This window comes from Pollicipes pollicipes, unplaced genomic scaffold, assembly GCF_011947565.3.
Source record: "Pollicipes pollicipes isolate AB1234 unplaced genomic scaffold, Ppol_2.1 Scaffold_4002;HRSCAF=4701_pilon_pilon_pilon, whole genome shotgun sequence".
In the NCBI taxonomy this organism is placed as follows: Eukaryota; Metazoa; Arthropoda; class Thecostraca; order Pollicipedomorpha; family Pollicipedidae; genus Pollicipes; species Pollicipes pollicipes.
The window spans coordinates 45616705-45640840 of NW_023596420.1; the positions used below are offsets into that span (position 1 = coordinate 45616705).

Consider the following 24136-nt stretch of genomic DNA (forward strand, 5'->3'; position numbering starts at 1 on the left):
GACAGTCTCAGAGAGGTGCTGATCATGCTGCGCACATCACAACATGGGAATCTCCTACCTGTGTACGTCAGCTCGCCGCCGAGTCTTCTCCGGCTCCCCATGTGTGCGCCGGGGACGGCGGCCGGCCGTCCGCCTCACCTTGAGCACCGAGCGGCGCCGGCTGCCGGGGAGACCGCGCGGATATACCCGGCCGGGCCTGGGGCGCGAGTTTTCAGTCCGAAGATCGACGCCGCCCCGGCAGCGATGGCGGCCCCCGCTCTGCAGGTGAACACGCGCCGACCGAGCGCCGCCGGACCCAGTGAACGGGGATGACGGGTGACTCCTCCGCCCCCCCCCCCCCAAAAAGAGTGGTGCCGGTGGTGGAGCACGCGTGGTGGTCCTGTTGGGGTGCGGTGATTCCAGCGCGTGGTGGCCCAGGGTGGTGATGGATAGGAACAGGCCGTGGGACAGTGCAGTCCCAGCTCCCGTCATGCTTTTACCTGAAAGTTAATTGTCGCAATGTCTCATCGTATTACGATGTCCAGCAATATTGTCTCAGAATACAGCGGCGAACAAAGCCGAGTGTTTGCCAGACGCGTCATCTAAATTACAAGCGATGACTTATCATTTCAAAAGAGTCTTGAACGAAGTGATCGCAGGTTACGAACCGCAAAACAATGTAGTGGTATTTGTCGCTTCCATCTTCTTGGACAGCCAGTGCCTCAAAGTCCACCTCAGCCAAGAAATTATGAGCGGAGGAGTGAATTCGAGAACGAAGGTTGTCAGGCCTGTTAAGCAGCTTTAGAACGAATTTTATTCATCTGTCGCTTTGATGCCATTTCATGACCATTTTACTCACGAAGGTGGTCGTGAGCCAATATCGCACACGTCACGCTTTGTAGATGACACTGCGGAGGTAAGAAGTGGCCACTCTAAGGCAGACTACGCAGCCGCGGTATTTGACAAAGGATGGCAAGCAACATTTTGCCGCACAGGACCAAGTAATGACTGACTCGGTTGGAGCCCTTTGGATTTAAGTCATGAGATTATAGCAGAAAGATGAGAGCGCACTGTCGTTTGTGTTCGTCTATCGTTGGCGAGTCTAACGCCCACGTCCCACATAATCGTTGCGCATGTTCGGCACTTTGCGCCATGCATTAACCATTTTTTCCTCTTACACCCTTTCATACCAAGACGGCAAAATTGTGGCCCCCAGTGGTGACCCTGACCTGATTTCCGGCGGTTCCCCGGCATGGCCCCGTCCTCTGACTCGCGTGAGTCCGTCCGATGAAGGTCTCCTGGCGTGATCCCGTCAGATGACGGCCCCCGGCGTGACACCGCCCGCTGGCGGTGTCCTGGCGTGACCCCGTCTGATGTCGGTGTCCTGGCGTGACCCCGTCTGCTGGTGGTGTCCTGGTGTGACCCCGCCTGATGTCGGTGTTCTGGCGTACTCCCCCCCCCCCCCCCGATAACGGTGTCCTGGCGTAACCCCCGTCTGCTGGCGGTCCCCTGGCGTGACCCCGTCTGCTGGCGGTCCCCTGGCGTGACCCCGTCTGCTGGCGGTCCCCTGGCTTGACCCCGTATGCTGGCGGTCCCCTGGCGTGACCCCGTCTGCTGGCGGTCCCCTGGCGTGACCCCGTCTGCTGGCGGTCCCCTGGCGTGACCCCGTCTGCTGGCGGTCCCCTGGCGTGACCCCGTCTGCTGGCGGTCCCCTGGCGTGACCCCGTATGCTGGCGGTCCCCTGGCGTGACCCCGTCTGCTGGCGGTCCCCTGGCGTGACCCCGTCTGCTGGCGGTCCCCTGGCGTGACCCCGTCTGCTGGCGGTCCCCTGGCGTAACCCCCGTCTGCTGGCGGTCCCCTGGCGTGACCCCGTATGCTGGCGGTCCCCTGGCTTGACCCCGTCTGCTGGCGGTCCCCTGGCGTGACCCCGTCTGCTGGCGGTCCCCTGGCGTGACCCCGTCTGTTGGCGGTCCCCTGGCGTAACCCCCGTCTGCTGGCGGTCCCCTGGCGTGACCCCGTATGCTGGCGGTCCCCTGGCTTGACCCCGTATGCTGGCGGTCCCCTGGCGTAACCCCCGTCTGCTGGCGGTCCCCTGGCGTGACCCCGTATGCTGGCGGTCCCCTGGCTTGACCCCGTATGCTGGCGGTCCCCTGGCGTGACCCCGTCTGCTGGCGGTCCCCTGGCGTGACCCATTCACAGGCTGATGTGACCCCGTCCGATGACGGTCCTTGTCGCAGATGCTGCCGCTGCTGCTGCTGAGCCTGACAGTCCCGCCGGCCAGCCCGGCGGCGCTGGTCAACAAGCAGCGACAGAGCCCCGCCGATACCCAGAGCACGTCCGAGGCAGACGCGCGCATCATCAACTACCAGGGCGAGAGCTACCAGGACGGATACCACTTCCAGTGAGTGGGCTTGGCGCGCAAGCAGCTGCAGTAAGCGGCGGCGCCGGCCTCGCAGCTGTTGCTGGCTAACATGATGCGGTGTGACACGGATAGATGACACGTCGCACCGTGTGACACGGGCACATGACACGTTACACCGTGTAACACGGATAGATGATACGTCACACCGTATGACACGGACCGATGGCACGTCATACCGTGTGACACGGACCGCTAACACGTTATACCGTGTGACACGGACCGTTGACACGTCACATCGTGTGACACAGACTCATAACACGTCACACCGTATGACACGGACCGATAACACGTCACACCGTATGACACGGACTGATAACACGTCATACCGTGTGACACGGACCGAAAACACGTCATACTGTGTGACACGGACCGTTGACACGTCACACCGTGTGACACGGACCTAACATACGTTATATTGTGTAACAAGGGCCTATGGTACGGGCCGATAACGCGTCACGCCGTGTGGCACGGGTCGATGACGCGTGATACTGTGTGTCATGAACCTATGACACGTCATACTGTGTGCCACTGGCCGATGACACGTCACGCCGTGTGTCACGGGCCGATGACACGTAATACCGTGGGCATACTCCGGTTGTGAGTCTTGTGACGAGGGAAACAGGACACACACTTGCAAACCTTAACAGATCGGATGCACGATCAGATTGATCATTGTGAGTACCGTGCCGGGCGGCAGCAAATCACTGTGCTGCAGCTGTGAGACGATCTTCACGATCTCGTCAGGGTCAGTGTCACGGCCTTGGGAGGCAGCAGTCCGACCCGCCGTCGCGAGCCGGTGACAGGTCGGCATAATCCGATCGCTGGAGAACATCGGCGAATGGCACGGGTCTCCCGCAGCAAAAATGGACAGAATACAGGGTGTCGAAATAGCGCCGGCCCCTCGGCCGGCGCCCGGTGCTGCGGCAGACAGCTGTTACCCAATGGCAGGGCAAGGGACGGAGCCGAGTGGGTGGAGGCCGCCCGGGCGACTCCGCCCGCACCTGCCGATGCGGAGTCGGGCGCCGGCCTCCGGACCACGGTCATGTGACGGGGTGCTCCCACCGGGCGACCGTCGACATTCGCTTCAAGCGGCTTATCACATATGTAAACAGGGCTTCACCAATACTGGTGAATACTCTTGGCAGCTGTCTTGTCATACAGTGTCGCGAACGGCTGGACAGGATGGTGTGGGGACTGAATGCAGCTCCCTCTACGAGTTTTGGGACTTACATCGGAATAGCTTTAAGCGCATGCACCAAATTTCCAGTGCACGGTAAATGATTCATTTGACGGAGTTTGAAGTGGCCAGAGCTTCGAAGTTATGCTAGTCGGTTAAGTTATGACGCCATCAGTGGTGGTTCGCGCAACGATTCTTGTCCCCACGTGAAGTAATTCGCGGGTTTCCTTCTTATTTTTGTTGTTTTGATGTCATAAATCAACCGGTTTGGCTGTCTGCCAGTTAGGACATCTCGCATCGCATGAAGCCACACTGCATCAACAACAGAGGTCATGTGACGCACAGTTATGGGTGTTGAAACAGTTGTTGCCATTTGTGATAAAAGTCAGCGCAACTGACACCTTCCCAACTTAAAGTTTTTTTTTGACACGTGCAACGGGAAGACCAGATAAGCTGCATCAAGTGTTGCGAACAACGTTCGTTTGCCATTTGTGACTATTTATCACAAATGCCAAACAGACGTTGTCACTTGTGATAAGCAGTCAGTGTAACTGGCACCTTTCCCAACGTAAAGCTTTTTAATATGTGTGACGGAAAGACCAAATAAGCTGTATCAGGTGTTGTTAACTGACCTTCACCTGACATGGACTTGACCCCATTGGCCATTGCCAATATCATGTTGTAATTCTAAGGCGCAAGATCCGGGTGGTTAGTGCCTGTTACAAAGCAATACGAACAGTGATATCATGGATTCCAGGAGAATCTGAAGCCAGTCAAGGTTTTGATGCCTTTTGAGCGCTTCTTTGCTTTACCCATGATGTCATCAGTCACGTGACAGTATCAAATGAACGGTTCCTCAATGAGACAGACCAGGGCTTCGAACCGCCCTTCGATTTTTTCCATCCAACAGTGAAAGCCTGACATATCGATCAAGGGGTACCTGAAACACACCTCCCCAACGGTGGCGGCTGAAAACGTCTGGCGGGCGATGCTGTGTGAACATCTGCCCCTTTTGCAGCAATGTGGCCATGCTCAGTTTTGGCCCTCAAATGTTTGGTACACAGGTAGCTTGGCCAATTTTGGGTGAAGCTCCTCCTGTTGCCTGCCCGGACGAGCACATGGGCCGCGTGCTGCTATATTCACGGCGAACGCGTCACGACCTTGGCAGGGAGCGCAAAGCTCGACATGTTTAAGATTGCTGGAGCCTACACCTTGTGAATAAATGATGTAGTGACAATGAGCTTGAAATGGGATTGCATGTATGCACATATATATATATATATATATATATATATATATATATATATATAAATCTTCCCCTTCATTTCTTGTCCTTAAGACGCCTAATTTCGGTGTGCTGTATTGTCGTCGTACATATCCTGGGACGGATTGATCGAAGCGCGGCATTCTAACTCATTCATTACTGGGCTGCGGAATTGCAATCAACCCCGCACGTCAGTCAAAACATTCATGCTTCAGTTTGTTTTGATTTCTCATCGCAGACAATGGTATCACCATTTGTGAATTTGATCAACCAGTGCCGAACACTAACATGCCGCCAAACGGGCGATGCCTTGAAGTGACGTCATATCGAAGCCATTGGGCAGGAACTGGTTATGCCCAAATGTGCAGTTCTTAGCTGTATTCTTTTGTTAAACATTTAATTTTTTGCTTTTTCATCTGGCTAAGTTACTATAACTGACTGGTGCTGCATGTGACGCAGGAGGTAATAGATGATTATGCCCTACGCCCTAACGTGAGGAACGTGACGCTGCTTACCGTTTACGTGATCGCTCAATTTACGGTTGTCGCCTTGATCTTACGGACAATGTGGAATTGAGCACACGCTATTCACTAATCTCAGCTTACGGTTGAGAACATGGTATGACAATCGATAGGCTCCCCGGGAATGCCTTACCATGTCTTCGTTTCTAAGTAGCACTAACCGGATCAGTGAGAGGAGCAGGCATCAGATCTGGCACAATGTAGGCAAGAGGTAGGCAGTTATGTGGGACTCAGATATCTTCGTTATATCTACAGCAAAAGAGCCCCTGCTGACCTCCTTAGGACATCCCTAAGGGGCCACCTAGAATGCTCCTGCTGACCTGGAAACACGTCAGGGCTCTTTAAAGATCAATATAGGACCTGACATCAGACAAAGCCCGCAAAAGACGCAGCTGTGCTGAGGCATAACTTCCGCTTGACTGTGAACAAGTCGCATGTCGGCCCGCAAAGGGAGAGGGCGGCAGGACTCTGGACTACACACAAATACAGAAGGAGGCCATCCACGGGAGGAGAAGGAACGCATCCAAGGGGCGAAGAAGGGATCCCATGGTTCATAACTCCACACCCCTAGATGTCGCGAGTCCCATGATTCATAACGCCACGCCTCTAGATGTCGCGGGCTCCATGGGCCATGACGCCACACTCCTAGATGTCGCGGGCTCCATGAGTCATAACGCCACACCCCTAGATGCCGCGGGCTCCATGAGTCATAACGTCACACCCCTAGATGTCGCGGGCTCCATGGGTCATAACGCCACACCCCTAGCTGTCGCGGGCTCCATGGGTCATAACGCTACAGTCCCTCCTGTGAAGCTGCTAGGAGCTTACGTTATGAAGGGGCTTTAGGATCTGACAAGGATAGTGGTGAAAATAGATATGGGCCTAGATGCACACACTCGCAGATAAGCATCCAGCATGTAAAAGGGATCTTTTGCGTCCGAGGAGGAGCCACACTGTGCAGAGGTTTCTAAACCGCCAGCGAGGTTCTGTTCAGAAACGTGCTGCACTGGAGAAGGGTTGTACCCAAGTCACTCTGCTCTTCCTTGAAGGCCTAAAAAACAACAGATAAATGCGCAAAAAACCAGCCGCCGGCAAAACACACAAAACACCGCCGGCTACACAAAACACAAACACAAAACGCAAGGACTGAAGGTGCCCCCGGTGTCGTGCGGGAGCGGTGGGATTACTTGAGATCTAGCAGATTCCATTTTAGACTAGAGCCTCTGAATTCCAAAGCGTTCCGCGGGCTTGAAAGAGCTGTAGTTGTGGATTTTGTCTTGACCTCCGTCTCAGTTAAAGGCTTCGGTCCACAAAAGAAGGCCCAGAGCTTCGCAGGACCTCCCGTGTTTGAGAAAAGCGGTACCATTTTTGAAAACACAAGACATCCATTCTGAAAATGAAGCATCAGAACGAAGGGTTCTTGCTGGAGGCCTTCCTTGAACATAATTCATCCCTGGACTTATGTTTCTCAGTCTTTGTAAAGATCCCTGGAACCTGTAAAATTATTTAATGGTTTAGGACAGGCTGTCCGAATCTTATGAGGCGCCTGGACTTTAAAACAGACCTCTCTGCTTCTGAAAAGAAATGTACAAACTACGGCTAGATTGACGGGTTTAAAAGTGGGCATGTCCCGGTATCTATCGATTGGCGTTATCAAGATGCTTACATGAAGCCCATACAAATCTCCTTAAAACTTGATGGGACCCCTTCTCGTCGCCCCTTGATAATTTTGAGGATCCCTCGGTGTTCAAAGAGTCGTTGAGCCGCGCGGAGGACTGTGGCTTCAAAAAGGGGGCTTCCTGGACCGTCACCGCAGCCAAGGTAACATACGAGTGTGGTGCATTAAATGTGCTGCTCTAAGACGGATGGTGTTTTAAAGTCGCCGCCCTTTCGGAGCAATTGACATTTACAAGCGCGACATGTCAAAAGGTGTCGCGGTAGTGTCATTAGTTCAGCCGGTCTTGAAAACACTAAGGCGGAATGCGTGTATTCCACTGGCACAAGAATATCATCGAAACTTTGATGGGTGTTTCTTCAAATCATGCATTAACACGGCCCAACGGCCCACCAGAGGAACATTGCTGCTTTATCTCTAAACCTCTTTGAATGATATGATCCAGGGTACCGATATGATCCAGCTGGTGCTGGAGGGACGACATGCGTGCTGGAGGAACAAGTTTAAACGTGGCGCTGACATGGTGCGCTAATCAGGGGCTATGCAGGGTTGACGAGTTGAGCGCACTACGGTTCCAGCTTCTATCTCGTGCTGATGGTCGTATAATCGAAATGCCTTAAAACACAACCTTTTATTTACGATCGTGGCTAGGTATCAGCTGAACGAAAGGGAGTACCACAGTGCTATTTTGCACTTGTCAACGCTGTTAAGATTGGCATTCATCCCGTTTTTCCTCGTTCATCCCAAATGGCTACTCTGTTTCGTGGAGCCAGATCTCATCACAGCATACGTCAGCATGAGCAGAACCCTGACACTTGCATATAAGTAGCAATGAGCACTTTCGTCTCAATGCCAGTGACGCGCGTCAAAATCGCCAATTATTTGGACGGCCGCCGGCCTCTGGCGGCTCGGAATGGCTCTCCAGTGTCAGCGGGACTTTCTGCAGTGCACCGCACAGCGGATATGGGCAGTTTGAACGACATTTTTTAACCAAGGCCGCCGCTGCGAAGGACACGGTCACCAGGAGCGGCTCCCAGGCCGCAGCTATGCAGCCCTGCTCCGTCGGCTGCCGAGGGTCTGGCGACGAGTCCCCCCATCCGTCCTTGGTCAGGGCGCGCGGTCCCCGGAGAGGATGTGGTTAGGACAAAAGCATCGCTGGGATGGTCCCTGCTGACATGCAGCGTGTCAGCGGGGCTGGACTCCACCGGAGCGGCGGTCCGGGATGTTTTGCACGGTATCGCGCCAAAGTAAGCCCGCCGCCGATGCCAGCCGCCGGGCGGATCCGCCGCTGCTGCGAGGCCGCGCTGGGACCGGAGTGGCGGGGGTGTCGACCGCCCCCTCGAGATGGGCGAAGGGGCGACCAATCACGCCCCGACGGAGAACTGGTGAGCTCTGGCTGAACCGTCGTCAGTCGGGCCGACGCACTCAGATGCTGAGTCTATGTGGAGTCGCCTGTACTTATCACTCTGGCAGGAACGGCGGGCACCGCGAGGAACCGAACCTCATACCTCCGGCTTACCGGGCGTGCTGATTAATCACCACATGACCGGTGCCCCGAAGCATTGGCTGCGTCACATCTTTAGGCCAGAAGATAGTATATAATATCAGCATGGGCCGCGAAGGAGGTGGGGTTGACATTTGCACGGTGGTACGCGCAGCAGTTGGTTATATATAAACCACAGAGTACCGCTCATTTGCACCTTAACCCTAAATCAGTTATAGGAGGACCTTGTGCCGATATGGCAGCTGTGTGATTTACGACATTTACAGTCTTGATAATAAGCACATAAACCCGTATCATTAGCTCACGCCGGACGAGAGTGTGTCTGCTACTACGAATGACCTTTGTGCGGCAACTTACGTAAAGCAGATTATGGAAAAGACAGTAGTATTGGCCTTATTCCTGGGAAAAACCCGGAGAATGGAGATATAGTTGGGTTGATATTTCGGCAACATGCCTTTATCGAAACAATAGCAGAAGTTCACAGAAGTTCACAAGAAGTCTTCCGCTGTTCTTCCCAAAAAGGCATATTGTCGAAATATCAACCTAACTACATTTCCATTCTCCTGTTTTTTTTTCCGAGGAATAAGGCTAATACCACTGTGTTATCTCTGTAAATAATGTTCCTCGCTAATGCACTGAACACCTTGGATTATGGAAACGTAATGTTCTGCTTTCTGTACATTCCCCATGCACGTTAAACATGGCCTTATGTCAGGTTGGGTCATTAAGTTATAACATCATGTCTAAAGGATTTGGCAGAGCGTGTTATGCAACACGCCTTTTTTGTTAAAGGTACTGTTCCACATTTGTGTGGGGTTCGCAATGAAAAAAGCCATCTTCAAGACCTTTCGGTGCTGTTCGCAATCCCGCCCTTCGTAAGAACTAAGCCCCTCTAGTTTCTGAGCTATTCGCCCGCGAAAATAGGGAAAGGTATAATGGGGTTTCAAAGTCAACTCGGCATTTAAGACGTCATGCTAACGTCATTCAAATCATGTCACTCCATAAGCCATGCGACGATCAAGGCCGATGAAAATTTAATTGTCGAGACGCTCATATCCGGCGTTTATGAGCGCGATTTCCAGATATAGCGGCCGCAAACTGGCTCTCAATCAATGATGTGCAAGGTGCCATGTCCTAATCAAACTATGACACACCGAGGAGCATGCTTACCGACCAGAGCATTTTACTGTCTGGAACAATCTTTTCTAGTTAAAAAGTGCTGCATTATCTTCAAATGTGAAACATTCCCTTTAGCAGGCAGTACCTGTAACTGTGAGTGAAAATTCATGCAGTATAATAGTTTCAGAGCGGGCAGCCTGATTTTCATCGATTCTTTACTTCCGGATTTAAAAGATGTCACTGCCCATGACGACGCTCTCTGGGCTTTAATCGGCCATAGGCGGGGGTGCATTTATCAAAGTAACGGTTTCCGAAGCAAACGAGTCCAATGTTCATGACGACATTGTTTGAGCTTTGGTCGGTTCTGTACCATTAATATGCACTCATACAGATTCAGAACACGGCTTACTGTCAGTATTCCCTGAAAGGCAACATTCTTTCCTACTGAGAATCGGCATTTTTCCCCCCAGATTAGCGTTTGCAAACGTTAACAAGCATTTTAGCATGAAAGGAATCATATCCTCTTCGTTCGTTTTGCAAATACCTCCATCGCAAAGAAACTGGTACATTTGATGTTTTATCAACCTTGAAGTGAGGCTTTGTCAAAAAATAAATATATACGAGATTAAAAACATGGAAGCATCGTCTAATGAGACGTTGCACGAACAGCCGAAGATGGCCCACGACACATCACTATACGTGAACCAATGATTTACGTCCTGACTGAAGGTCACGTGCCTTCGTCACCTGGTGTCTTTAATTGCGGATTTCGTTGACATATTCGCGATGCCTAGCTGCATTAATTTGTGTCATAGAATGAGGAAGCGACTTTGGGTAATAAACCAAGCCACCAACAAATTGGGCAGCTGAGCACGTCCCACTTACTTCTTGTTACCTCCCCACACCTTGAAATTGTACGCATTCTAGAGATTTTTCGCCTTTTTATAGGTAGAGGTGCGGATTTCGCCTTCTCCCAGGGTGGAGGATTTTTAGAGGCATGCTAGTGCGCTGGTTTAGGTCGAACTGAGGTCAGGTCAGGTCAGGTCGACCTGAGGGCACAAACTCACATCGTTTGGATCATTAGCTACCAAGCTATCAACTGCTCCCTGTTTTGTGGTTTTAGCTCAGTTAAAGACTCTGAACAGCGGGCGAGGTGCCTCCTACCCACGGGTCTGACGCGGGTCGGGAATGCCTCACAGCCGGCCACCGTTAAACCAGGCACCAAGGCTTGTGAATGCTTCCCGACATAATGCTGTTGATTTTTCGCGCTGACTTCAGCCGCTAGACCGATTAGACCTGCAGAATGGACGCCCGACGCATCTCCCGCCACTGGTACACATATTTTGTGCTGACGTCATGCGCTGCCGGGCCCGGCCCATAAGCACACCCGCCCAGGCCAGATGACCTGCACCTGTGGTGCTCCGGTCATTATTGTAGGTGCGCAAAGACGTTTTAAACCGATCAGCATTATTTGAAGATCTGGTTATCGGTGGTTTCCATTCTGCACACAAATGCATGTTGAATGCTTTGAAGTGTGCCGAATTGAAGCACGCCGTGTCGGATACAGCCGGGCCACACATGCTGGATATAAAACACTGCACGCATACAGAGTAGAGTGAAATGACACGATAATGTCTGAAGCATGGAGTAGAACAGCATTGGACAAATCACACGTCCGGCTCCAGTACTATGAACACCTGATCATCAGCCAGCCCAGCAATTTGAACACCTGGCCACAAACCAATCCCGGGATCTGAGCACCTGTCCATGAACCGACCCAGGAACCTGAACACCTGACTGAGCCAACTCCAAAATCTGAATACTTGACCGCCAGTCATCACCGAAATCCGAGCACCTGACTGTCAGCTGACCCCGGAATCTGAACACCTGACGGTCAGCCGACCCCGGAATCTGAACACCTGACGGTCAGCCGACCCCGGAATCTGAACACCTGACCGTCAGTCGATCCTAGAATCTGAACACCTGACGGTCTGCCGACCCCGGAATCTGAACACCTGACCGTCAGCCGACCGTGGAATCTGATTACCTGGCCGTCAGCCGACCGTGGAGTCTGAGCACTGACCATCAGACGACCCCGGAATCTGAGCACCTGACCATCAGCCGACCCCGGAATCTGAGCACCTGACGGTCAGTCTTCCCTGGAATCTGAGCACCTGACGGCCAGTCTTCCCTGGAATTCAGGCGGCATCTCGGTGTGATGAGCGAGCCGCCGACTGCCGGCGAGCCGTGCGTGATGACCTGCCGTCTAATTGGCGGATAACCGGAGATTGGCTGTCGCCCGCTGCAAAGCGGACCGCCGGAGTATGCGGCTCTGAGTGGGGCCGCCCCTCCACCCACCAGCGGGCGTCCGCGCAGCTGTCGGCGCCGCCAGCTGCGGCCACCAGCTGCATGCCGACAGCTCCCTGTCCGGATTCGGCTGAAGGCACTGGGTTTGGCGAGGTCTGGGTGCGCGCGGCGTGAGCTCGTCGATCGCAATGTGCGTGAGGAATTTGGTAGTTATCAGTCTGCCGGATGATATCAGGGAGGCTCGTGGGCGCTAGCCTTGCCTCTTCGTAATTCGGCGGCCCATTGATTTAAGGTTGTGTTCTGGGTTCGCGATATATCATCAGATGGCAAAATTTGGCACCATTAGAGGTCTACCCGCATTTGCTTGAGCGTGAAGATCGGGAGCTAATTTTGGAACGCTCGACAAAACGGTGTTGATGCATCTACAGTGAAATGGAACGTTTCCTACCTGTTGAACTAGGCCATGTTCTCTTTAGAATGCGGAGCTTGGGGTCAGTGGCGTCTTCTTTTACGCTCATCCACAAGTCAAATCCAATACGGTATCTCAAGTCGCTAATGCTCGAACTGCTCAAAGGATTTCCCATCTGGTATTCAGTAAAATAATAGGCGTGCGGCTTTGCTACCTTGATCACAATATCCCAAGCTCGGTCAGGTCAAGGCTGTCTAAAGTGACGTCACTTATCTAATGTCACGTCACGTGTCGCGTATGCCTATGTACAGGCTGTGAGCCTTGAAGCTGCGTTGGTTATGTCTAGCTGAATTCACAGCGTCTATCAACGCAGTTTTTACTGAGGCACAACGTTCTAGACCATTCTTGTTTTATCCTGGGAGAGAACTCGTGCTAAGTCACAATCAAGGAGCCAGTTGCTTACAGCGCCATTATCAACGCAACCTTTGGCCGGATTTTTCGCCGGATTCTGAAACCATTAGCATTGGTTTGCACATTTTCGGTTTTTTTCTTTGCATAAGCCTGCCTGACCTGTCTTCGGACCTTCTGTCTGCCCGGGGAATTGAGAAAATTCAGAGCTGTCTCGGCCGATTCTGTCTTGGACGGACGTGCCCCGGGACGACATGGCCAGACGACATGGCCAACAGGGACCGTGGAGCCTCAGGGCCCAAGGTCTGCGCAGCTCCCGAGCGGGCAGCGACCATCCAGTCGCTGCAGCGGCTTCTTCCTCACAGACCGGTTTACAGCGGTTAGACCACAGGTCAACACCGATTGGACCTCCAGCCGCAGAGTCCTGGTGACGTCCCCGGCCAGCCCAGCCGGGCGGCGCGGACCAGCGCGGCTGACGGCCTGACCTGACCTGACGGGGTCACCCCTCGGCCCCGGGCGTCTGTCGCTCCCACGGTGTGCGCCGACCGACCCCGACCGAGGCCCGCACGCTCCCACGCCCCGCGGCGCCACTGATCCTGCGCGAGGCTCGGCCTCGGACCTGGCCAGCGGCAGCGGCGGCGGCTCGCCTCCCGTCCGCCGCGCCACGGCCGACGCCGCACCGCATCGCTCGCTGGCCGCATTCCTGGGATCAGCCCGCAGCCGCCGCCGCGTCGACCGGCGACCGCTGAGCGCCCCCCCCCCCCCCCCCCCCCCGCCTACTCGCCCGCGGTCGGAGAGGACGCCCGGGGCATTCCGGTAGGGGAGGGGCGGCGTCGCAGACGAGACGACTGGGAGAGCCGCCCATGACGCGGGGTTTACCACCTGCCACGCGATTCCAGGACAGGTTAGCCAGGTCCCGTTAATGCCAGGCAGTGTCGGGTATTTGATCATCGCACTCGGAGCCCGCTGGGACAAATGTATTGTGATTTTACAAAGCCGGGCACCAGCCCCATTCTTACGCCGAATTCTCCGCCCCAGATAGACGGCTTAACACACCGGCCCGATTGCTTGACTTGACCAGTCTGATGACTTGACTCGGCCAGTCCGGTGAGAAATTATTGGCAGTTGCTAATGATGTCGCCGCCCCGCACTTCCTGTTTCTGATCATTTAATAGACGGATCTTTTTATCGCGGGCACCGGCGCCACAAATGCTGCCGTGGAAGCAGCTGAGAGTTGCCTGGAAATTCGCAAGGCTTGGTTGAGTCCTGCCAGGACGCGCGTGCAACGACCTGATGTTCTTTCTGCTACTCTTTCAACACACTCATTGTGGATCTCGCTATCAGTGTCACATCCAGTGGACCATCTAGTAGCCTTTCAATAGCCTTTTCGTGCACCTTCTCATGTACGGCTCTATTCAAGCTCTCTCCCGCATGCACGTCTCGCTTTCTTCTTTCTAAGAAAACGGACTTGTGTCACTCCTGCCAACCGCCGATTAACCGTAGCAGATCTCAACATCTCCTCCAGCAGACCGCATTTCATGTGGTCGCTTGATGCGGCGATAAGCCTGTGCCAGAGCGTTGCCACATGCTGCTGAGCCCTGCCAGAGACCTTGCTCACTGGATAACATACCGGTCTGCGGTCGCCAATCGGGCACGTGAGGACGCGAAAGTGGACATGACGTCAGCTGAAGCTGACGGGGCTGTCTCACCTAAACTGGGGCGGTGCTGCCGTGGTGGTTAGGGTGCTCGTCTCTGGATCTTTTGGTCCCAGGTTCGGGTCCTTTCCGCACCTCTACTGCGTTTCACTTGGTACCTTAAAATGGCATCCCGCCTCGAAATAGCCCTGGCAGTCGGTGAGACGCGCAGTTATCTCCTAAACTCCGACAAGAAAATAGCTCAAGACGCGTCTGCTTGGGCGTGGCTTAAGCCTATGCAGTCGCAGCACCGCAGCGCAGTCTGATGCAAGGCAGCGCCGGCTGGAACTGTCGGCAGGTGTCGCCGAGTCGCAGCACCGCAGCACAGTCTGGTGCGAGGCAGTGCCGGCTGAAACTGTCAGCAGGTGTCGTCGAGACACAGCACCGCGGCACAGTCTGATGCGAGACAGCGCCGGCTGGAACTGTCGGCAGGTGTCGCCGAGTCGCAGCACCGCAGCCAGTCTGGTGCGAGACAGCGCCGGCTGGAACTGTTGGCAGGTGTCGCCGAGTCGCAGCACCGCAGCCAGTCTGGCGCGAGACAGCGCCGGCTGGAACTGTTGGCAAGTGTTGCTGAGTCGCAGCACCGCAGCACAGTCTGGTGCGAGGCAGCGCCGGCTGGAACTGTCGGCAGGTGTTGCTGAGCCGCAGCACCGCAGCACAGTCTGATGCGAGACAGCGCCGGCTGGAACTGTCGGCAGGTGTTGCTGAGTCGCAGCACCGCAGCACAGTTTGGTGCGAGGCAGCGCTGGCTGGAACTGTCGGCAGGTGTTGCTGAGTCGCAGCACCGCAGAGCAGTCTGATGCGAGACAGCACCGGCTGAGATTGTCAGCAGGTATCGCCGAGTCGCAGCACCGCAGCACAGTTTGGTGCGAGGCAGCGCTGGCTGGAACTGTCGGCAGGTGTTGCTGAGTCGCAGCACCGCAGCACAGTCTGATGCGAGACAGTGCCAGCTGGAACTGTCGGCAGGTGTTGCTGAGTCGCAGCACCGCAGCACAGTTTGGTGCGAGGCAGCGCTGGCTGGAACTGTTGGCAGGTGTTGCCGAGTCGCAGCACCGCAGCACAGTTTGGTGCGAGGCAGCGCTGGCTGGAACTGTCGGCAGGTGTTGCTGAGTCGCAGCACCGCAGCACAGTTTGGTGCGAGGCAGCGCTGGCTGGAACTGTCGGCAGGTGTTGCCGAGTCGCAGCACCGCAGCGCAGTCTGATGCGAGACAGCGCCGGCTGAAACTGTCGGCAGGTGTCGCCGAGTCGCAGCACCGCAGCACAGTCTGGTGCGAGACAGCGCCGGCTGGAACTGTTAGCAGGTGTCGCCGAGTCGCAGCACCGCAGCGCAGTCTGATGCGAGACAGCGCCGGCTGGAACTGTCGGCAGGTGTTGCTGAGTCGCAGCACCGCAGCATAGTTTGGTGCGAGGCAGCGCTGGCTGGAACTGTCGGCAGGTTTTGCCGAGTCGCAGCACCGCAGAGCGTGATAAACTGACGACTGACATCAGGCGGAGATCGACATAGTCGTACATTGAAAAAGCCTTCGTCAAGAACTCTAGTCCTGTTTTCAGGCTCGCATGCCTCTGACGGAACTACCTGGCAGCATGATGCACTCTAGTCGCTGTTTATGTTTCTTGGGATGGGGAGTGGGGGTGCCGCGAACGAATATGCGCAGACATGCGATATTAATGAAACCCTTGCTGTTTCACACTTCAGTCGCGCTTATCTAAACGGCTTGATTGAACTGACAAGTATGACACTGGGTTACAGATATCTACAAGTCAAGGATCGCATGACCTATATCTGTTTCTGAGTTTTCTGTTTATCATAACTTTGCACGTTCTTCATAAATCTACGAATGTCCTGACGCTCGGTTATGATTCGGAACACCGATGTAGCGTGTCATATGCCATCGAATCCCCGAACAGAGTTCTGTCAGCTGTGGTCGCAAGTACAAATGCAGAAAGAGAAACCTACTGGTTCAGTGGTATATATATATATATATATATATATATATATATATATATATATATATATAGGCACAAACATCGACATCATTGACATCAACATTGACATCGACAAACACTGAGATCGATTTGATTTATCCATCCGATACAATGCAGTTCTCAGTGTTCAGGCTTACCAGGCTTATGATGCGGCGCGGAGCCTGTACGATTAACCAGGAGGAAGCTGACCGCAGCCAAAATGGCTGTACTGGACACCAGGCCATGGGCTGGTTGCGCAACACACTGGTCAGTAACATATTCCCTTCTCTGATGACGCAAATTCTCAATGCCTTCACGCGACGCTAATTGGCTGCAAGCTCCGTCACAAGAACATGACATTAGAAATGGTGTTAAGTCTCCTAACTGAGCCGTTCACTGCAATCAATCCATCAGGATCCTAGGAATGTTCTTCTTATCAATGGCACACTTGAATCGCTATAAATATCCCCGCAGGGGGAGAGAGGAAGTAACCACTGACAAAGGTGAGAACCGGCTGTGATGCCGTCAGATTGTTCGCCCATGGACTCCTCCACATCAGCGCGCCGTCTCTCGGTGCCCCCCCCCCCCCCCCCCCCCACCGACCGCAGAGCGTGCTGAGCCCGGTCCGCCGGCAGGTTCGAGACCACCAACGGCATCAAGCGCGAGGAGGTGGGCAAGATCTATAGCGGCCCCAACAACGAGACAGGCGTGCTGGCAACCGAGGGCCGCGTGCACTGGACCGCCCCGGACGGCATGCGCATCGAGATGCACTGGCACGCCGACGAGAACGGCTTCCAGCCCAGGGTGAGTAGGTCACCAGGCGCCGCACCTCGCGGGTCACAGGTCACCACAGCTCGCTCGAGGCAGCCACCAGCCCGACGCGAGGGCACCACTCGGCACGGGGTCGCAGGTCATCAACAACGCTCATGAGAAGTGCCAGCTGAGATAGAGTCAGTGAAAGAGCCACAGTTGCTCCTGCAGAATCACGGGTCATTAGCTGATGCTGATGAACAGCATCAGCATCAGCTGGTGAACGGCTGATGAACGGCTACCAACAGGATGGGTGGGGGAGGGGGAGGGGGTGAAGGCCGTCGCCAGTCGAACAGCGTCGCAGGTCGCCGACTGCCGGCCAGGGGAGGGAATGGTCAGAAGCTGGGACATCGGGCGCTTTCCCTACCACCTGCCGAATGCCTGGAGACCTAGGGCAAACGGCAAACCAGCAACTGATCGCTCACGTGCGACGCATCAGGCCGTCAACTGGCTGCGCAGGCACGATCGTTGAGACGTCACCTGGATGGTCCGTCGCGGGTGTCAGGTCATCACATGGCCGAACAGGTGCACAGTGTCGGGTCACCAAATGGTTACCCAGGTGCGACTTGCCAGGTCATTCCCCGGCTGCTCATGTACGGATGGACGGATCACCAGACGACTCCATGTCAGGATGACATGCCAGGGGACCAGCTGGCTACCCTCTGACGTGCACTCCTACGTCACCATGACAGCTGGCCATGTGAGACTGTCGGGTCACCACTGGCTGCCCAGGCACGGAGCGGGACGTCATGCGCTGGCTGGCCAGGGGACCGAGCCACTGGCCATGTGAGACTGTCAGGTCACCACTGCCTGTTCAAGCACGGAGCGGGACGTCATGCGGTGGCTAGCCAGGAGACTGAGCCACTGGCCATGTGAGACTGCCAGGTCACCACTGCTTGTTCAAGCACGGAGCCGGACGTCATGCGCTGGCTGGCCAGGGGACCGAGCCACTGGCCATGTGAGACTGTCAGGTCACCACTGGCTGGTCAGGCAAGGAGCCGGACGTCATGTGCTGGCTGGCCAGGGGACCGAGCCACTGGCCATGTGAGACTGCCAGGTCACCACTGGCTGTTCAAGCACGGAGCCGGACGTCATGCGCTGGCTGGCCAGGGGACCGAGCCACTGGCTATGTATGTGAGACTGTCAGGTCACCACTGGCTGGTCAGGCACGGAGCCGGACGTCATGCGCTGGCTGGCCAGGGGACCGAGCCACAGGCCATGTGAGACTGCCAGGTCACCACTGGCTGGTCAGGCACGGAGCCGGACGTCATGCGCTGGCTGGCCAGGGGACCGAGTCATCATGTACCGGCTCAGGATGGCGGGACCCGATGATTGGCGTCAGACATTGCTGACATGACAATCGTGGAACCTGACGTGATGAAGGCCGTTAAATCCGTGTCCGTGTATCTCGCGATGTCCCAGTCGATGTGAATGTATTACTTCTGCAGAACATTCGGCCAGACTTTTAATCTAAATCTCTTGTTGTTTCGGTATTTTCCAAGGCGATAACGACAGCTTATATACCTAAAACACAACATTACAGATACACGCAAAATACGCCACGCATCTTCAACGTTTTTGATCGAAATGTTTGCTTATGCAACAAGTTTTGTGTGCGTGATCTGTTTTCTGTAATTCCTCTGGTATAGTGAAGGTCGGTTACCGTCATTGAGATGTCATAGCGCATTACTGGCCATCCAAAAACGTTCAAATGCTGTGCATTCAATCAGGCCAGTTTTAACCCTAAAAGCGTTTTTGCGAACAAATGATCCTAAGTAGGATCATCAGGAATCAGTCGCATTCTTCGCATCACACATGTGATTGATCAGAGCATGTAGCTTTGAACCATGATTACCGCGACGAAAACGAGAGTATAACTGTCTGAAGCCATCCTTTAGATAATTCATCTCGTGCACCACAAACCTTTGAGGCAGCTTTCAGTGCACGGCAGCTAGATGGTGGTCACCGCTATTGGATCGGATAGCCGCGGCCTCGTATCCCTTCACGTAGGCCAGGGACGAAATCCGCAGACATCATATGCTGACATCAGGCGGGCATCTCGGCCGTTCTGGAGAGGGCGGGAAGGGTGTGCGGGCTACGCTCATATTTGCGTGGATTGATCGCGTCAAGCACTCTGTGGTAAGGTCAGTCGCCTGGGGCTGATCCCAGCGAGACTCTGCCGGTCTGCGGTTAGCCAACGATAATGTGACACAAAACGACGCCATGCTGCAGCCCCCAAGACTTGCCTTACGTGGCGAATTCGCACATCAGGATGAGTTAACGCCAGACTTGTGCTTGATTCCGCCTCAACGAAATCGACTTCGATTCGGACTTGCAGCGTAAAGGTCGGCTTCCGCTGACCTGCACAGAACATCTTTGAGTTGGCCCCGACTCGAAGAACGTGTCCCAGTTCTGGAATCAACGTTCGCTTCATGGGCACACATCATATCATTTTTACACTTAATTGTTATTGAAATGATATTTATTTTGCCAAAATTGAACTACGTCTTGGTGGGGTCTGTTTGCTGCACATGAGATAGCTTGGCAGGATACAAATATATCCTACATCTCATATCTCTATTTCGGTTGACTCCGCGATAGCTAGGAATACTCAACGAAAGCTGATACAGAAGTTAAAAGAAGTTTGTTTTCCCCGAATTAACGAAAATTGGCCGATTGAGCTCGATTCTGACCCCAGCCGGAGTGAAGCGCAGGTCTGGCCTACAGTCTGGCCTGACGCTATATTCCAGCATTCGTGGCAGGCGCAAACACACAGAAGCAAGCTGAAGTATCCCCAAACAAGCATAAGTATCAGACAAAACACGAAATTGACCGGGGAGGATGCAGCCCCCCCCGCCCCCTCCCAAAGCCGGGCTAGCTATGCGACGGGAACTGGAGGGGGGGGGGACGGCAAGGTCGAAACCAGAGTCGTGATCAGCGCATTAAGAGCAGGACGAGCTTCGCCCCGTGTTTGCAGAGCTGGCTTGCCTTCGGAGCATGACTTTCCCGGACCGGAGGAACAACCTCTCGCAACCTGGCGAACACGCCCCTGCGATGGCCAGCGGACGCCTGCCACACGAGCCGCGGCTCTGAGCATCCGACAATGTTGTGGCCAGCGCGGTCAGGCTGGAGAGATGTCACTGGCTGTCACTTTACGTGACGTCACAGGGTTAGCGGCGTGCGCTCAGCATAGTCGTTGCCGCGCTTATCTGTAAAAACACGTTCAGCCTCGGACTTTGTTTTGTAGGTCCCGATCCAGCTTACGCCAGTGGCTGCCGTATGTTAGTTGATGTTCGCAACATGGGCTCCCCTCACGTGCTATCTAATGACTGAAGCTTTTGTTTCTGTTTGAAAATGTTCCACGGCGCTTCATTGACAAGGATCAAAATCCGGAAATATGATTAGTCTGATGCCACCATAAAGATGTTTGCATAGTTAGCAAACTTGGTGCGATATTTTCGTTCTGTTTCACGACCAGTCTTCGGCGAACAAACTAGGCGCCGCGTCTTGACCTGCTCAGACGACGTCAGCCCCGCTTACCACTGACCTCCACACATGGTGTCCAACCACTGGTAACCCAGCCCTGCTTACTACTGACCTCCACACATGTGCCCCGTCTGTTGCGGGGCGTACACATGGTGTCCAACCACTGGTAACCCAGCCCCGCTTACCACTGACCTCCACACATGTGCCCCGTCTGTTGCGGGGCGTACACATGGTGTCCAACCACTGGTAACCCAGCCCCGCTTACCACTGACCTCCACACATGTGCCCCGTGTGTTGCGGGGCGTACACATGGTGTCCAACCACTGGTAACCCAGCCCTGCTTACTACTGACCTCCACACATGTGCCCCATCTGTTGCGGGGCGTACACATGGTGTCCAACCACTGGTAACCCAGCCCCGCTTACCACTGACCTCCACACATGTGCCCCGTCTGTTGCGGGGCGTACACATGGTGTCCAACCACTGGTAACCCAGCCCCGCTTACCACTGACCTCCACACATGTGCCCCGTCTGTTGCGAGGCGTACACATGGTGTCCAACCACTGGTACACCAGCCCTGCTTACTACTGACCTCCACACATGTGCCCCGTCTGTTGCGGGGCGTACACATGGTGTCCAACCACTGGTAACCCAGCCCTGCTTACTACTGACCTCCACACATGTGCCCCATCTGTTGCGGGGCGTACACATGGTGTCCAACCACTGGTAACCCAGCCCCGCTTACCACTGACCTCCACACATGTGCCCCGTCTGTTGCGGGGCGTACACATGGTGTCCAACTACTGGTAACCCAGCCCTGTTTACCACTGACCTCCACACATGTGCCCCATCTGTTGCGGGGCGTACACATGGTGTCCAACCACTGGTAACCCAGCCCTGTTTACTACTGAATTACACATCTGCGCGCCGTCTGTTGCGGGGCGTACACATGGTGTCCAACTACTGGTACACCAGCCCTGCTTACTACTGACCTACACACCTGCGCACCGTCTGTTACAGGGCGTACACATGGTGTCCAACCACTGGTACACCAGCCCTGCTTACTACTGACCTACACACCTGTGCACCGTCTGTTACAGGGCGTACACATGGTGTCCAACCACTGGTACACCAGCCCTGCTTACTACTGAATTACACACCTGTGCGCCGTCTGTTGCAGGGTGTACACATGGTGTCCAACCACTGGTACACCAGCCCTGCTTACTACTGAATTACAACACCTGTGCGCCGTCTGTTGCAGGGTGTACACATGGTGTCCAACCACTGGTACCCCAGCCCTGCTGACTACTGACCTACACACCTGCGCGCCGTCTGTTGCAGGGCGTACACATGAGGTCCAACCACTGGCATCCCGTACCCGAGCTGCCCCCCCGTCGACGAAGACTACAAGCTGCTGCGAGCTCTCCGCGATGACACGTTGGACCTGCTCCGGCACTCGGAACCGGAGGACCCAGAGGTCAAGCGCCTGAAGAAGCTGCTCGGGCCGCAGAAGACGAAGGCAGAGAGGCTGCGGCTGAGCCGACAGAGACTGATCGAGCGCGTGAGGAAGCTGGCTCCGGGGACGTCTGAGCAGGAGAAGACGGCCGAGAGGGCGTCCTTTTGAAGCTGACCCTAACGCCGTCAATCTGAGAGAAACCAATGCAGCCGCAGAACCCAGTAAGGTAGACCTGGAAAAGAAGCAGGAAGATCAAAACAAAGACGGAGCGGGAGACCTGAAACGGCAGAATCGCCAGGCGTATCAGAAAGTCCCGAGCAGCGAAAGGCGACCGGAGACTCTGAGACCAAACGCTTGGAGAGCTCGGGGGAGCCGAAGAAGACCACAAAGGAGCAGAATGAGCGGCGGAGGATGGTGAAGCGAGTGAAGATTATTTCGAACACGTCTGAGGAGGAACAGTCTGGAGGTGTCGATTCGCTAGACACATCGGGAATTCCTAAACCGCCGAAAACGACCACAGAGGAGCGGAATGGGCGAATGAGGATGGTGAAGCGAGTGAAAATTATTTCAAACACGTCTGAGGAGGAACAGCCTGGAGGGTGTCAATTCGCTAGGCGCATCGGGAATTTCCAAACCGCCGAAAACGACCGCAGCCCCAGATGTCACGCCCTTGAAGAGCTCAGGAAGGCCGAAAGAGACAAAAGGGGGAAAGGAGGGTGGACGGATGAGGATGGTGAAGCGAGTGAAGATTATTTCGAACACGTCTGAGGAGGAACAGTCTGGAGGTGTCAGTTTGCTACGCACATTAGGAGTTCTCAAACCGCCGAAAACGACCACAGAAGAGCAGAATGGACGAATGAGGATGGTGAAGCGAGTTAAGATTATTTCGAACACGTCTGAGGAGGAACAGCCTGGAGGTGCCGGTTCGCTAGACACATCGGGAATTCCAAAACCGCCGAAAACGACCACAGAGGAGCAGAATGGGCGAATGAGGATGGTGAAGCGAGTAAAGATTATTTCAAACACGCCTGAGGAGGAACAGCCTGGAGGTGCCGGTTCGCTAGACACATCGGGAATTCCAAAACCGCCAAAAACGACCACAGAGGAGCAGAATGGGCGAACGAGGATGGTGAAGCGAGTGAAGATTATTTCAAAACACGTCTGAGGAGGAACAACCTGAGGGTGCCGGTTCGCTAGACACAATCGGGAATTCCAAAACCGTCAAAAACGACCACAGAGGAGCAGAATGGGCGAATGAGGATGGTGAAGCGATTGAAGATTATTTCAAACACGTCTGAGGAGGAACAACCTGAAGGTGCCGGTTCGCTAGACACATCGGGAATTCCAAAACCGTCAAAAACGACCGCCGACCCAAAGGTCACACCCTTGGGGAGCTCGGGGAGGCCGAAAGGGACAAAGGAGGGAAAGGAGGGTGGACGGATGAGGATGGTGAAGCGAGTGAAGGTTATTCAGAACGCATCTGAGCAGGTGAAGACGGCCGAGGGTTTGTCTTCTGAAGCCGACTCAAACACCGGCAAGCTACGAGAAGCGACTGGAGCAGAGGAGGTCGGTAAGGTGGGCCTGAGAGCGAAACAGGAAGACCAGACCAGTGACGGGCTGGAGCAGCCTGAGGCTCCTACTTCACCGGACATATCGGGAAGTCCTAAACAGCCGAAAGCAGCCAGTGCGGACATCGACGCCAAGCAGTTACGTCTAGGACTGATTCCTTTCACCATCATCGAAGGTAATGCTCTGGGATGGGCGATGCGATGTCAAGGTCGAATGTCTTCATTAATCAGAATCAGTACGACTGCCTCGGATGGTTCGCAGTTCTGATTGGCTGAGCTTGTCATACTCAAACACAGTGTTGGAACACTTCTTATCATGCCGTGATCGGTACTTAACCTGAATTCCGTTTTCAGGAAACAAGTTAAGACGGA

General features: G+C 54.6%; 1 protein-coding gene across 1 annotated transcript; it reads left to right on the forward strand.

The window, feature by feature from the left end:
* Positions 1-243: 243 nt before the first annotated feature.
* LOC119094574 (cuticle protein CP14.6-like) lies at positions 244-22364 on the forward strand. Its single transcript, XM_037217635.1, has 5 exons — positions 244-264; positions 2217-2380; positions 17080-17248; positions 22082-22133; positions 22216-22364. Exons 1-5 carry the CDS (start codon positions 244-246, stop codon positions 22362-22364), a joined length of 555 nt encoding a protein of 184 aa, XP_037073530.1.
* Positions 22365-24136: the final 1772 nt, after the last annotated feature.